This window comes from Vespa velutina, chromosome 3 (genome assembly GCF_912470025.1).
Source record: "Vespa velutina chromosome 3, iVesVel2.1, whole genome shotgun sequence".
NCBI classification, from domain to species: Eukaryota; Metazoa; Arthropoda; class Insecta; order Hymenoptera; family Vespidae; genus Vespa; species Vespa velutina.
In genome coordinates, this window is record NC_062190.1 from 6,489,624 (window position 1) to 6,505,369 (window position 15,746).

The following is a 15,746-nucleotide window of genomic DNA, read 5'->3' on the forward strand; positions in this document are numbered from 1 at the left end:
TCGATCTTAAGCGAGTTCAAATGAACGTTGTACTTCTCCGGTTTCGCAACGTGATGTGTAACTCATTTCATAAAAATATAATTATAATTATAATTAATTACTTTATTAGACATCTTATTTTAGAATATAATAAGATGTATCGTGGGTAGTTATCTACTTAGAAAAAAGAGAGGTAATCTTGGCCGATGATCGAGCATAATATTTTTAACTCGAAGAAATGAGTTTCTATCGTGGATTTTATTCATTAGGATTCTTATTAATCTTTATTTAATCGTGGGCGAATTCAAATGGTAGAATTATTGTTTCGTAAGTATCTTTAATAATAAAGAAAAAAAGTTCATTGAAATTTTTTTTCAAATACTACCTACTAGCCGTGATCGTAAGTGATTTTCAATTTTTAATAAGTCATCCTAGTTAGAAAATGGCCTTGATCTTAATACGATTTATTCTTTGACGAGGAGGATGGAATTAAGGCCGAGGCTGGTTGGTGACCTTATCCACTCACGTGCGTTTTGCCTAAGTATCGAAGGGAAAGGGTTGAGACGGCAAGTAGACTCATTCAAATTTATCGGGATCTTTTATTAAAGGTTTATTCTTTTGTATACGATGTTGGTACTATCACTTATTTCTTTAAAAATATACATACGCAATAATATTTAATATTTATATATATATATATACATATATATGTATATATATATATGTGTATATATATAATCTGGTCGACCCTTAGAAAAATGTAAGGATGTTCCATTAAAAAGAGTGAAAGGGGCTGGGTCTTCTCTCCGAAAGATGTAAGATGGGAGAAGCGAATAAAGAAAATAAAGGATTTCTTAGGAAAAGACAAGGACGTGCGTCTTATTATATTATACATCGAGCGTTGCCGTAGAGCCCAACTGTTTTAATGGGTCCGCAGTTTCTCTTCAAGACTATGAAAGACGCTGAGATTGGGATATTGGATAAGTGGACAAAAAGAAGAACAAGAAGAAGGGTGGGAGAAAAGAAATTATGTTAGCGTCGCCGACGTGGCTGGAATTCCGCGAATACTCTCGTCATTGTCTTCGTCGCCGTCTTTTATATATCCTGGTCTTGGTCTTCTCAAAAATCTCAAGGACACGAGTTCGAGGATTTATCACAGATCTCTGACGCTGGCGCGCATTAAAAAATGTAGCCGATCGAAAGATGATTAATCTCTCTCGACGATACCATCTCTATCTTTATCTTTATCTCTTTCTTTCTTCTGAGATTTTGAAAAGAATTCCATATTACAATCGTTAATCGATTATTATGATCTCGTGATTGTTTGATCTTGGAGTTGGAGTCTCAACACGCAGGAATGTCAGTCGGCGATCGTCCAGATGCCACACGTTCCATCACGAAATTCGGAAAGGGCAAGGCACATTCGATGTGGAACGAGCTAATTAGGACGGATATGTAGGGACGAACGTAAGAAAGGGGTAGAAGAATTGACTTAGACGAGAAGAAGGAACGAGGAAACGATACTCGTTTACAAGTAGAAACCATCGCCTGTGGGGTCATCGATCCAGGGGTAGTTGTTGGGACAACGTACGCAGGTCTGAAGATTTATTGTCTCCCCAGGGATGTCTTTTGCGGTCAATTTACAAGTATGCGGAACCCAACAAGCTGGTGGTCCATCGACGACACACTTCTCTTTCCAAGACTCGAAGTTTTTAGATTCTGAGATAGTACGAGGGTTTTGGATCCATTGGATTACTTGAGTCATCGTTACGAAGTAAACGTCTTTTTGATTTTCCAATATGTCATCGATCCAATAAAGAAAAGCGTCGAGGAATTCAGGATTATTCTTTAACCAGGCAGCATGGAAATAGAGACCAAGAGGCGCGCGGTTTTGTTGATAGTGACGATTGAAATTGTGATTAAGGAAGTCCAAGAATTGATCGCCGGTCAAGATGTTGCTGCAAGAGTCGACCATAGCGCACCCCGGAAGATATTCATCGTTCTGTGGGTCCTCGCGACGATCCAATTCGTTCATTACCATTTCCCAAACAGCATGCGATCTGAATAAAAATTTACTCATCATATTTTCTGTTATTTCCTTTGTTTCTTTAAGTTATCATTTTTCATAAAATATAAAATTCACCTCGTCGGACAATGCTGAAGATTTCCATGGCAACGATGAGGCATCCTGAAGTACATAGTGTAAGGCCAGAGTGGTGGATTATTCAGTGCCGCGGTGATCGTTGAATCGTATAAGAAGGATTGTTCTTCCATCATCGTGAACTGATTGTTGCCACCTACTCGAAGATACGGTGCCCTGACACCAACGACGGTATTGTCAGTTATGTTGGCGAATTTCTCAACGATGACTCTCATACCAGCCATTTCTTTAGCCCATTCGTCAACCGTAGCGTTAGACCAGAAGCGCTCATTATCGTTGTGACTAAAAAAATAAAAAGAATTATTAGCAATCAATCGGGGTCATCGAGTTACAGGTAATACTATAACGTGCATCGTCGTCGGTTAGAAAAAGTGTTTTTGCTTACGAGATCGAGTGTACTGCAATCTCATGGCCTTTCCTGTGCATCTCTTGCACGGCCGAGTAATTAGTGTACTTGTGAGAGACGAAGAAGGTAGCCTTGATGTCGCAACCATTAGGATTCTTGCGTTTTCCGTTGAAGATCTCTTTGTAGAGACCAATATTGTTGTTATTGATGGCATCGTCGAAGGTTATCGTAATCATCTGCGGCACGTCCTTGGCCGGAAGATCACCAGGTATGCTTGTTCCATCTTCGGAACAGAAACAATCGGGAAGTACGCAAACGGCAGGGTCACAAGGAGGCGCGCTGTTCGGATCGTTGTCCATGTCTGTGATAAAAATGAAAAATTAATGACGTAGGATCATCGTTCGATCCATTAGAAAACAGTTTAATTAGAGAATCGAGTACTTAGACTTACCACAAATATTTTCGTCGGATCCATCGGTACAATCCTTTTCGCCGTTACAGAACAATCCTCTCTCTATACAAGATTGATCGGCACAGGCCAAGTATCCATCTTGACAGAGAGGTTCCTCGGTGTAGAGAAGCGGCTTCGATTTCCTCTCCTTATTTTTAAGCTTGCAGTTATTCACCGAGTCCTTCCAATCGCATGTTTGCTTCTCGATGTCAAAGTAAAGACCAGCCGGACATCGTATAGCTTGGAGACCGGAACTCGTGCATTGAATAACGTCCCGACAGTTGTCGCCCTCGCCTGCTACCAATCTGAACCATTCTCCAGCCTCCTTTTCTTTGCAGATTTCGTTTTCGAAACTCTCTTCCTTTTTGTCTTCCTGTCTCTTCACTCGAGTGAAGCCCTCTAAAGATAGAGGTATTGATAACGTTTGTTCGTTATTACGAAGATATTTCAAGGTTAAGGTATTTCGATAATGATAACAATCGTTAGAAAAATCCTTGTGAGAATGTTTCGATCGTAACCGAAAGTAAAGCGACCTTCCACGGTGAACGTATCGCGTTTTACGCGTTTTTGGTTCCACGAGTTCTCGAGTATAGCTCGTACGGCAAAGCGACAAACGGGGAAAGTTGTCCCCCACTGCTGCTTTTTCAGACGGCAGGGCACGGCAGTGACGTCACCCATCCGGGACCGACCGAGGCTTTCACGCTCTAATCTCTTATGCAACTTAACGTCTTGTACTCGCCAGAATTCGCGTCGAGATATTTTCTCTCGCTTTCGAGTTCTCGATTGAAGCCGGAAAGTCCGAGCGAGCGATCAGGAAAGTGCTCGAACGCGTCACTTCGTCGAAGTGCAGGGAAATTCAAAGAGGGTACTGACTCCTATACTTATTTCCGCCATTTTGAATCCAAACGATGCGTTTCGCGTCAGTGTTTCCTCGATATTCCCCGTAGAAATGGTTAACTTTCGAAAAGGTAATAGTGAAAATCGTAAACGAGTTAACGTTTTACAATCGTCCGACTATCTATCATTGCTTAAAAGTAATAATCTATTCACCAATCGAGCAAACAGATGTTCATCATCCTAAATTAGTCTACTTAATCAAAAATCGATCCTATTTGTTTATCACGGATCACATTGATCGACGATTCAAACTCACCGGCATAAGCGAAGACTGCCACTGCGAAGAACAGAATCAACGAGGACCTCATCCTCGAACTCTAAAGCACAGTAAAATTCTTCCTGGGGAAAACCTTGTCCTTTCGTTTCACAAGCTTTTATCACCTTCGTTTCTTCTGTGTTCTATTTGTCTTTTCTCTTGTCTTTCTGTCTTTTTTTGTTGTTGTCTGCCACGATCACTTCGGAAATGAAGTAATTGGAGGGGGGAGAGGGTTGCGAATAATGAATGTTTTCTTAGATTCGATTGAAGATGGTCACTTCTGGTTTGATGATTCTTAAGGATATCAATAGCTTAAAGAAGGGATGTTTGAAGATATTTTGGATTGAAATAAACGTTTGTTAGAGGCGCTCGCGGGCGCTCGAAAGGATCTAAGGTCGACGATACCGCCTGAAGATGATCGTATTTCCGAGGGTAAGAGCCGATGGCCTTCAAGGACGCGGACCTTGAAGGTGTAAGTACCGTTCACGGACTGGCTGAAGCCCGCCACTCGTTGGGCCTTATATTGCTACCACCACTACAATCCTTTCTGGTCCCCTCTTTCTCTAGCTTCGCACACGTTTTCTGCTTGCCTGTCGACTCTTATCCAGGTACGTACAAACAACTCGACCGATCCTCCTCCCTTTTGGAAGGCCAAGAGTTACTACAACTATTCATTTGCAGAAGTTTCCTTTTTCATTGTAATTCCATCCACAGTGGGGTTTATATAATTGAGTTCTACTTAAAAAAATTGCATGACCAATGATCGAATTATCAACTCGTTGTTTGACTCGCCTGTTAACTCTTGAACTTCAAGGTTCGAGGTTTCGAGTCACCTGACGCGTGTTCGTTCATCGATCACGTTGAATATCCTGGCCGCGAAACGAGTAAGAAAGAGTCCATGTGACTAAGGAAGAGAACGAGAGAAAGAGAGGGAGAAAGAAAGAGAGAGAGAGAGAGAGAGAGAGAGAGAGAGAAACAACGTTTATATAAATTATGTAATTTTGATATGGCATGTTTGTTAATCGAATCACATCTCAATGTGATGGGAACTTAAGGACGATTTCGAAGATGGGCTTCTTCTTTTTTTCAAATGTCAAAGTGATAAGAGGAAGAAGTACTCCCATCTGCCAGTTTTGGACGACGTAAACGACTTTAGTGTACGCAAAACGCGATTATTGCACCATCTCGTGTGTCCCGCTGAGGTCGGTGAGAAAAGAGAAAAAAAAGGGAGAGAGAAAGAGAGAGAGAGAGAGAGAGAGAGAGAGAGAGAGAGAGAGAGAGAGAGAGTGATAAAGAGAGAAGAGGAGAAGTGAATGCCAGTCTCTTGCGAATCTTCCAACTCCTTTGCCAGAACAACGTCTACTCAGCATGGGTGTAACCTTATTCGAATACTATGTGTCGGAGTCTATCATACAGATTTATTAAAGGATTGTGTGTCTCTTATTATCGTAAAGAAGATTTCCAGCTATAATTCTTTGATTATTGTAGATCAGTTCGAAAATTTTTAATGGATTTACAATAATAAGTGTTTCTTGATTTATTTAAAAAAATAGGCTTGATTATTCAACTCGAATCCATTGAGAAATTTGCCCGATGGAATTTACCCTTTGCTAGCTATCGGCAACAACTCGTGACTATCTCTGACATATTAGTCGTGTATTTCAAATACATAGTTCAAATACATATTCCCCTATTAAATCGTAGCGAAGTTGAATACACGGGGAAACATTTTATTTTTTTCATCGATGACCCACAATTGTTATACCATACCGGGTCGGTCTTTTATCAAGATCAAAGATTTATTTGTCGTTGGCAACGAGAAATAAATTTCGATCACAGCGGGAGTTGGTTGATTTCCTTTTAATAAATCTTGCAATCGAAATATCATTTCAAGATGGTGGGGCCATCGCTTTTTTTCATTTTTCTTTTGCAGAAATTGATAAGATATTTGATAAAGAAATTATTTGCAAAATACGAATTCTTGCTTTAACCATGATTCTTCTTTTTATTTTTAATTTGATTAAAGAAGAAAAGGAACGAACGAACGAACGGTTTTCACTTTTTTTTTTTTTTTTTTTTTCTGAAGAAGAAGAATAAATAGATATTTGTAGAGTAGGAAGTGAGGTAAGAGGTATCGTTTCGAAGAAATCGTGCGGCCCTGCAGTGACATATGCCTCGTCGGTGAAAGGAAAAGAAGAAGAGGCAGTAGTAGCGGTAATATCAACGAAAGAGGAATGGCAATGGCGCCGTGCTCGCGCGAAGTCTCCCAGAAGAGAAGCTTTCCCTGCCCGCGGCCAAGCGCTGCCACGAGAAAATAAAATCCATCGATCGCGGCCAATAGCATACAGTAGGCTCCATCTATCGCCGATTTAACGATCACTTCGGTCGTTCACCGTTAACGATTACAATCATATCATTGATGATCGAACGTAGATCGAGCTATCATGAACAACGTTACTTTTATTACAAATCAATTGACGTGTGATTGCGAAAAAAAAATCGTAACGATGGATCTTTTCTCCTTTTTTTGTCTTTTTTTTCTTTTCTTTTTTCTTTTTTTTTTTTTTCTTCTTTTCCTTAAATCAAAAAGATCATCGGTTGAAAATAAATAAAATAGATTCGTTCTGCTCTCGGCTTTTGGATTAATTAGTACAGAACTAATTAAGTCAAATTTTCTCTTTGATCTCACGCTCAATTAAATTATCCTTCTTAACTTTTTAAAATAAGTCCTTCGTTAAATCTTGTTGATTTGCACGCTTTCGTATCCTCAATCAGATCGTTACCTTCGTTGATACGATTAAACCGGGAAATTTAAAAATTATTAACGATTCCATTTTATCGCGTTAAGTCGATATGAAACGTCATTGCGCTTATAACTGCTGCCCTCTTTTAACATCTTTCGACACGTCTTCCTTTCCTCTTTTTTTTTCAATTTAGTCTCGCGCCGATGAGGTCTCTATTTTTTTTCTTTCCTTTCTAAACTCCCTCCTCCCTACTACCCCTCGACAACGCATCGATTTTACGAAAGGGCTCGTAAAAGCTTAGCTGGCTTTTTATCGGATGATTACGAGAGCATAAAGCTAACCGTTTGTCGATATGCGATCGCGAATATCATTACCGTCTTATAAAAAAGAAAAGGCAAGGTTTACAAGAGGATTATAGAACACGTGTTGCACGTCATCGGGAAAGCTCTTCTTCCCGAGTATGCATCTGTTGCATCTGCAGAGACGCGAAGCAAGTTGTCCTTGATAAAGTTCGCGGTCTGAAATCGATATCTTACTTATATCATATTAATATGTTTTATAAATTCAAGGTACATCAAAAACATTGATTATCCTTCGCATATTATCTTTTTTTTCTCTTTTTTTTTTTATTTTTCTTTTTCCTTTATATCCCTTTTAATCTTTCAAGATAATATCTCGTTGGTATATATATATATATATATATATATATATATATATATATATATATATATATATATATATATGATTGCAATTCAATCGTGGGAATGTTGTTCGATATGAAATTATTAAACTATCATAACAATGTATATGCATATGTTTATTTCTCAAACGTAAATGATAACTATCAGATGAAAGTGTAAAACCAATAGCGACGCAAAATACGAAGCGACGTGAAGTGCGAAGCGACGCTATGATACGATGGAACCTGAAGAAATTTCTCGAGTTTCGATAGAATCACGATAAAGCAAAGTCGTTGATGATAGCGACTATTGTCTCGAGCGTTTATCGAACATCTACGTTCCATTAACGATCGTTCTATATCCTCGAATCGTACGTTGCGAATATGTCTACAATTTTCCTTTCTCCCCTTCTTAATGTCCTGAAAAACGATAAAAGCTTGTGCGTTCGTTCCTAATGCCAAACTTTTATGGATTTATGTGTACACATACATAGATACATACATAAATACATACATACACTTTACGTAATATGATATTCAATATGTATACATGATTTTCCAAAATTGTATCCAAGGATAACTAAAGTTCGTCTGTACATTTTTCTTCAAGGATTTACGCATCCTTCTTTGGAATTCAATTTAGTAGGCCTCCAGAGGGTTTACGACATTCCTATCACGTAACATCGCTTTCGCCGTTCTAACCACAGACTCCTCATATTATTCTACATTTTTATTATTAGTACGTTTAAGTATTAATGTTCACAAGGACAGTGTAAAATAAAATTAATCATAGGCATGAATGATTCGTAGTATGACAAAAGCAACTGATTATATCTCTCTGTTTTTGATATTTCGTAATTATTAAACTTTTCGTGTTATCGTGTTAAAATGTTCACGAATAGATTTTCATTCAGTTCTTTTCTCTTTTTCTTTTTCTCCTTCCGTCTCTCTCTTTTTTTTTTCTTTTTTTTTTTAATCTGGATTCTTAAACAAGCTTGATAAAACGAAAATCTCCTAAAAAGTACGAATAATAGAATGGAGGGCAATTAAGGAGTTGGTACGATCGGACAATTACAAAGTTATTAGGAAATCCATTTGTCATGTCCATTATCCCATTGGTCATTAGGCAGCTTGGAAAGAGACCGTAGGAAGATGCAAAGACGTAATGAAGCTTGAAGGAGTGTGTAACGAAAATACAAAGGTGCAAAGGGGTAAAGTAGAATAGTTTGCTGGTTATTGCAAGGCCGAGGCCGAGCAAGGATATATTCTAGTTACTATGTCTAGCTGGCGGCTCGTCGGACTATACACGTTTATTACTACTTTCACGGAGGAGGTATGTCAAAAGTGAAATCTGCAGTAAGGCGCAGGGAGTATAAAAGAACGGGATGCGTATATATATATAGTCTGCTTTGCCAGAAAAAAAAGGAAAATTATATAGAGCTCAAAAAAGAGAAGAAAAATTCAAAAACAAAAATTTTTATTCACAGAGAAGTAGAAAAAAAGTAGAAAAAAAAAGAATGAAATATATTATATGTAAGAGGATAAGTAAGCATATTTAACAAACTAAACGTTAAAATAATTATAGATATGAGTTAATAGTAAGGACCTAATTATCAGTTGAGTAACATTTAATTAACTATTTTATTAATTGAACAATTCAACGAGCCATCGGTTGTCGAGGATAGGAAGAGAGAAAATGTGTCTGGGGTAGGTATATCGATCAGAAAAAGGGGTTGAGGTGTGTATAGAACAAGAGAGTGAGAGTGAGAGAGAGAGAGAGAGAGAGAGAGAGAGAGAGAGAGGGAGAGAAAGAGTGAGAGAGGGAGAGGCAGAGAATAGGAGAGGTGAAACGAAGATCGTCCTGCACGAGCCTCCGATGGCCAAATGGGGCTCAGGGCTGTATCGCTAGGCTGCTGCACCCTTTCACTCCTGCTTCTACTATGCGACCTTGACCTAGGGGGTTCCTCTCGCGCCGGCGTCACGCCCTCTCGGCTCCTCCCCTCTTTCTCTTCTTCTTCTTCTTATTCGTTTTCTTCTTCCTTATCTTTCTCGAGCTTTTGAATAACCAACTTCATTACTCTTTTCGTCGTTTACTTATAACTAGATTAGACGCCGTCTTCTCTCGACTGATTTTCTTTCGTCCTTCAGTATCGCGCTCATCTTCTTTCCTTTCCGCTTTTGATTCTTCGCTCGCGAGTTTTAGCTAAAACGGGTGAAAACAGGTCCGACCTCGAACACGTCGCGTCGGTGCCTCGAACGCGCACACGTCGTCTACGCGTTCTCCTCCTCCTCTTTTTCATCCTCACCCTCTCCTACCACCACCATCACTACCACCAACTCGACACCGTCATCGGCACCGACCGGATTTTGTTGCAGTCGCTCTCCGAGCCGCGAGCAAGGCCGATATCTGGTCTAGGTTATCAGGATAGAACAATTAGTTTTTGCATTTGAGAATTGACATTTGGATTCCGTCCAAGAGGCATCCTCGCTGGACTGTGCCAATGTCGTCTACTACCATGCGACCGGCGGAAGCATGCAGGTGGGTCATCCTCTTGCTTCCAACTTATCCTTCTCTTTTTCATCGAAGAATAGGATAGGACTCGCTCTTTTGTTTACCTTTCTTCTCTCGAGTCAAAGTTAATCCTTATCCACCAATCGGACTAATGCAAAAGTTTATATATTATTTACTAGGTCTTTAATCATTCTATTATTTAAATATGATGTTGATGATGATCTTTAGTTGAACGAAACTTTAAGATATAATTTTCTATGATATTCATTGTTCATTGCTAATGTTCTTGCTGATCTCTTAGCGATGATTGACACTGCCGATAATTGATCTTCTTGATCTGTAAACAATGGTATCACACACCGGACGTGAAGATTGCTTATTATGTTAACACAGTAATGCACTGTGCGTATCCGAGCCTCACAGTGTTTTAGATTTTCCGGGCCAAGGACAGATAATGGATGCATTGAAATGAATAATTTTTCACGGTAATTAAATATGAATGGACTGACTTTTATGAGATTTTCATAAAACATTTATATGAGTATATATCTATTTATAGATATTAATGTGCATATTCCATTGGACAATGGCTAGGAAATAATAAACTTTTTTCTTTTTATAATATGCGAAGACATAGAAGATGAATATATAGAAAGTGGTAAACACGTGTACGATAAGTTTCTGTAACCTAATCGTTTTTATTACGCGATAAATAGAACTTTTTTATGCAAGTTTTTTTCTCTTATCTTTTCTCTCTTTCTTTTTTTTTTCTTTTCCTTTTCCTTTTTCTTTTTTTTTTTTTTTTTTTTTTTTTTTTTTTTTTTTTTTTTAAGTAACGAAGATAAAGGGCGAAGCTTGTTAATGGTATTTGTGTTTACATGGGAAAGGCACCGTGCCAGAGAACCGATTCGCGTCTTTTTCTTCCCTTCATCGACCGGCCTGTGCCAAGGCCAAGCAAGAAGGTGAGATTCTTCTGTCACGGTCACGAACACCCTGACTGTACGACCTACTGTTACGCTAATGCCGATCGTATAAATTTTCTCGTGGTGAAAAATTGTCAAAATTTACATTTTCCTATTTACATATTGCTAAGCAATATGTAATCTTCGTTAAATGCCATAATAACAAGGGAATAACAAGGAAATTCGATTTCGATTTCTTACGATTATTTCATTCGAAATCGCTACGTGAATATTTTTAACTTAAATACCTACGCGATATCGATTTCATGTATATCGCTTACTTCATCCGTCTTGCCTCCTCTTTTATTTTCTTTTTTTTTTTTTGTATAAGATCAGAATTGACCTTTCTGCGCTTGTTACATTAGAAGCAGTGAACCGTTCAAAATTTCAGTGTTGGCTCGTCGTAGCTTGTCATCACGTCTCACCGTGAAATCGCAATTACTTTTTCCTTATATCGAATACTGTGCGTTATTATTAATATTATTATTATTATGGGCATGTATTATTATCTTCTCGTATTAAATTAATAATGCAAGCGTGACGTCTAATCATGACGCTCGTGCGTGGAAAGGTGAACAACAAGATTCGAGATATAACTATAGAGATTATATAGAGTTTTTACAAAATTCATTTTTTCTTTTTTCTTTAATAAAATATTCACAAGATTCTGCCTATTGGCATGGATAATATATCATTTGTTCGTTCGATAGGTCATCTTTGATCGAGTCCGTAAAAGAAGGAAAAGAAAAAAAAAGGGAAAAAAAAAGAAAAAAAATAACAAAAAAGAAGATTTTAATCACTCTTCTCTATGAATCTTTTGCCGTTTAGCAGAAGCCACTGAGAGAATACGGCCGATTGTGCCTTGGTACAGAAGACCAGAGTAACGTTGTGACGGCGGAAGTATGCACCGAGACACGCGGTGGACTTCCGCTTTTGCAAGTATGGCCAAGCGATTCGCCGAGACGCGAGGTCGATAGTCAGGAACAAGCTTTTGTATTTCCGGACGTTCAGGAAAACGTTAACGACAGTGGAATCGAGTCCATCCAGGTATCAACTTGAATAGGATATTCTTTATTAATACAACTGATTGGATTATGCGTTTTTTATATCAAAATGATTGGTATCATCGATTTTGAACATATATATATATATATGTTACATATATATATATATATATATATATATATATATATATATATATATAGTATATATATACACTATATTTCTATAGGATCAGAGAGATAATTTTTCTAACGGTACGATTAGATTTTAACGATTACATTATGATTTTGAAATATTATAAATAAATATTAGAAATAATTTTAATTTCCTTTAGGCATCTCCGTCGCCGTGTAAAGCTGCTTGCAACAGTCCAGCGACGACACCACAACAATCTCGTCGCGCAAGTCTTTTGCATCCGGATCACGCGAGGCTTCATCTGCATCATTTACATCACAATCACCATAATTCAGGCTCGAAAAGTCCTCCGACTCAAGATAGAACATCGATCGACGAAGATCCGCCCTCGGTACCTCCAAGCCCTTCTAGTACGACGACGAGTAGTCTCCGATCGATGCCGAGTTCAGCGATCGCATCTATGCATTCTCAGGACAGACGGCGTAGCAGCAGGTAAATCTGCATCAAGAATTATACGTGATCGGACCAATTATTCTTATCTCCTTTGCATTTCCACGTGATAAGGTCTCTTGAGAATCAACAGGTCTTGGCTACCTTGCTACTCACTTTCTCTCTCTCTTCCTCTTCCTCTACCTCCCTTTCCTTCCCTCAATCCTTTCTCTTTCCAAGATCTTGCGTGTTAACGTTTGAAAATGAAATCCAAAGAAACGATTACGTGATTAAATTACCAACCTTTTACCGACGTTATTCGAAAGATCCTATAATTGCCGTAACCGAGTACGATATCCAGTAGTAGTCAAGACAACAGAAAATGCGAACAAAGTAGAGCATTTTTTTCTTCTCTCTCTTCTCTTTTTCCTTTTCTTCCTTTTCTTGTTTTCATTTTTCGATAATAATAAAGTTCAAAAAGGAGTACAAGGCGCTATTAATTAAAGCTTATCGGTAATTCAGATTATTAAGTGAAAGTCGAGCTCCAATTTCGCATTGATCTAGTTTGATATGAATTAAAATAATTTTAATACGAATACACACATACACACACACACACACACACACACACACACACACACACACACACACACACATATATATATATAGAACGCGATAGGGATCATGCATGAGTACGATGCCAACTTCATGCGATGTCCTACCTTGATTTTTTCTTAGGAATCTAATATCATGAGTTTCGAGATATTTCATAGCCTCAGAAATAATCTTTCGGACGATATCTTTGGACAAATGGTTCGTTTTCGATCTCTTGACGACCGTGTCAAGGAGCGACCCTGGCACAATGTAAATATACCTATGTACATATATCAATCTTGGAATATTGCACATCTAGCGCGATCGAAATTCTCATTATGACGTGTGCAATCGTTCGTCCAATTGCATTTTCGTATCACGTCCTCCTTGAAAATATTATTACTTCCTTTCTTCCTTTTGTTTTTCTTTCTCTTTGAATGAAACATCATCATAGAATACTAAAGAAGAGTATACTCAAGAATACTAAATTGTGATCAATTTCTTTTAATCTTTGATCACGGCAACAAAGATCTTTCTTTCTTGAAGTATACTTGATTATAAATTATCGAGTTTTCCAATGAGATACCTCCGGCCATTCATTTTACAATGAACAAGAAAAAGAGAGAGAGCAAGAGAGAGAGAGAGAGAGAGAGAGAGAGAGAGAGAGAGAGAGAAAGAGAAATAACGAGCTAAGTAGATTAAAACTTTCGATTTCGGAACTCAGAAATATTTCAAGCTTTAGAATTTTTTAACAAAAATATTCGACAATAATATAAAAGCGATAGCGATGATTAGCTGTTAGTCCTTAATCAAAGTCAGCGCGTCAAAGTGCTTTTGGCAAAGACTCAGTTCCTTTATTTTCTTTTTTTTCTTTTTTTTTCCTTTTTCCGTTTTTTCGTCGATCATAGGACGCCGACTAACAAAAACGTCGACATTAATTATTTTCACAACTTTTATTAAGACAAGGATGCAAAATGTACTGTCTTCTTAAATTTCATAAGTGTCTATCGGCATGATATTTGACGTTTTCTTATTGGATCTCATCTGTTTAATGAAACATATCTATATATATATATATATATTGTTTATAAATGAAAATTTTAAAAGAAAATACGTCCTTTATTTTCACAGATACAGCATGTTCGATGCTTTGGACTTGGAGTATGCTCTTTTGAGAGCCGCTGCTAGGGGTTCGGTAGGGCCCTATTCTCTTTCAGAATCCCTGCACAAGTTGACGTTCACACAAAGTCTTGCTTTTCCCGCCTTGGCTCGTGGTTTAGCTTCGAAACAGAGTGTACCTACTAGAAGACCTCAACAACATGCAGAAAGTGGACTGAATGTCTTCGCCAAGGTTGTTACAGCTCTCGTCCTCATGTTAGTCAGCGTCTTGGTGTTCGGTGTTGTTTATAAATTCGCTAGGACGTGAGGATGGCTACTGGTACCCGATCGACATCCTGGCTCCAATCAGGACTTTAATAATCGGCCGGGTGCCAGCGAGTCTTACGATGATAATGCCTGATCAATCTTGATGTCAGGAGTTCGCCAAAAGATCTCTCTTTCTTTTTTCTTCCTTTTCTCTCTAACAGTCTCTTTTTCTCTCTTCGTCTATTGCATCTCTTTCTTCCGATCCATTCGAAAATCTAGCCTTCCTCTTCATCAAAGATTCGATGTAAGGACGAATTATTGGCGACTTTTGACATGAATCGAGCATTAATTGTATCCATAAGGCCTTCTTAACAAAAAAAGCATAAGTGATAATCGGTATGACCGATTTCTTTTCATTTCTTTCTATTTTCTTTTTTTTTTTGTTTTCGTCTTCCGTGCGAAAGCGTTATTTTAATCGATTTAAATGAAATTCAAGACACGAGGAATTTCTTTCGTGAAGAAATCCATGGTATTCGTTAAGATTTTCATCAAACGATAAACGATATGTATGATATAAAGATATAAAGAATACGATATTAAAAGATTTCAGGATTTTTGAAAAAGAAAATGATTCACCTCCTTGTCGGGAACGATGCGTACTACGTCCTCGTTTTCGATTTTATCACGATTCGGACAAGGTCCTCGTATTGGAACCTTCCCCTCTTGGGTTAGTGAATTTTTTTACATAAAAAATTAGAAGCGCTGGCTTTTGAACGATCGCGTGAGAATAATTAGGAGGAAAAAAGAAAGAAAAAGAAAAAGAAAATAAAAAGAATAATTAAGGGACAACTCAATCATCTTCATTGCTTTGCAGTGCCTTGTCCGTGCATGTTCGCATTGAAGATTAGGAATGTGCACGCGTACACGCAAAATATTATCAAAAAGAAATACGATCCCAGGTATAAGAAAAAAAAAAAAAGAAAAGAGGAAAAAAAGAAAAGAAAGAAATAAAACAAAAAAGGAATAGAATTCTTCAAGTGCTTTATAGTTTATACGATTACTTCTCGATGACAATCGCACGGAACGCGTTAATGCGTCTTCGTCATGCAAATTCTAAAACATATTACACGTCGATTTCAATAAGGTATAATCGTGTGCATGTGTACGTTTCTAAATGAACGTGAAATCTTTTCTTCTGTGTCTCCAAGTAATGAAAGATTTATCAATTAAAGGA

The 15,746-nt window shown here is 37.9% G+C and overlaps 2 protein-coding genes and 1 long non-coding RNA gene across 7 annotated transcripts; 1 reads left to right on the forward strand and 2 right to left on the reverse strand.

The window, feature by feature from the left end:
• Positions 1-558: 558 nt before the first annotated feature.
• LOC124947928 (chitin deacetylase 1) lies at positions 559-4,596 on the reverse strand. The gene is made up of 5 exons (XM_047490745.1): positions 4,091-4,596; positions 2,938-3,336; positions 2,526-2,847; positions 2,123-2,422; positions 559-2,039 (listed from the first exon to the last, which is right to left on the reverse strand). The coding sequence occupies exons 1-5, from the start codon at positions 4,140-4,142 to the stop codon at positions 1,508-1,510; spliced, it is 1,605 nt and encodes a 534-aa protein (XP_047346701.1). The 5' UTR covers positions 4,143-4,596; the 3' UTR covers positions 559-1,507.
• A 3,036-nt stretch (positions 4,597-7,632) lies between these two features.
• On the reverse strand, positions 7,633-12,104 carry LOC124947935. Its single transcript, XR_007100546.1, has 2 exons — positions 8,032-12,104; positions 7,633-7,933 (listed from the first exon to the last, which is right to left on the reverse strand). It is a non-coding gene; the product is annotated as an uncharacterized LOC124947935 (long non-coding RNA).
• Positions 9,629-15,720, forward strand: LOC124947932 (palmitoyltransferase ZDHHC5-A). 5 transcript variants are annotated; one of them, XM_047490758.1, is made up of 5 exons: positions 9,629-10,052; positions 10,913-10,987; positions 11,816-12,034; positions 12,324-12,616; positions 14,279-15,720. In XM_047490758.1, the coding sequence occupies exons 1-5, from the start codon at positions 10,047-10,049 to the stop codon at positions 14,571-14,573; spliced, it is 888 nt and encodes a 295-aa protein (XP_047346714.1). In that variant the 5' UTR covers positions 9,629-10,046; the 3' UTR covers positions 14,574-15,720. The 5 variants fall into 5 exon arrangements, with proteins under 5 accessions (XP_047346714.1, XP_047346715.1, XP_047346716.1 ...); XM_047490759.1 differs by having other exon boundaries at positions 11,819-12,034; XM_047490760.1 differs by lacking the exon at positions 10,913-10,987 and adding an exon at positions 11,698-11,712 and having other exon boundaries at positions 9,682-10,052; positions 11,819-12,034.
• The last annotated feature ends 26 nt before the right edge of the window (positions 15,721-15,746 follow it).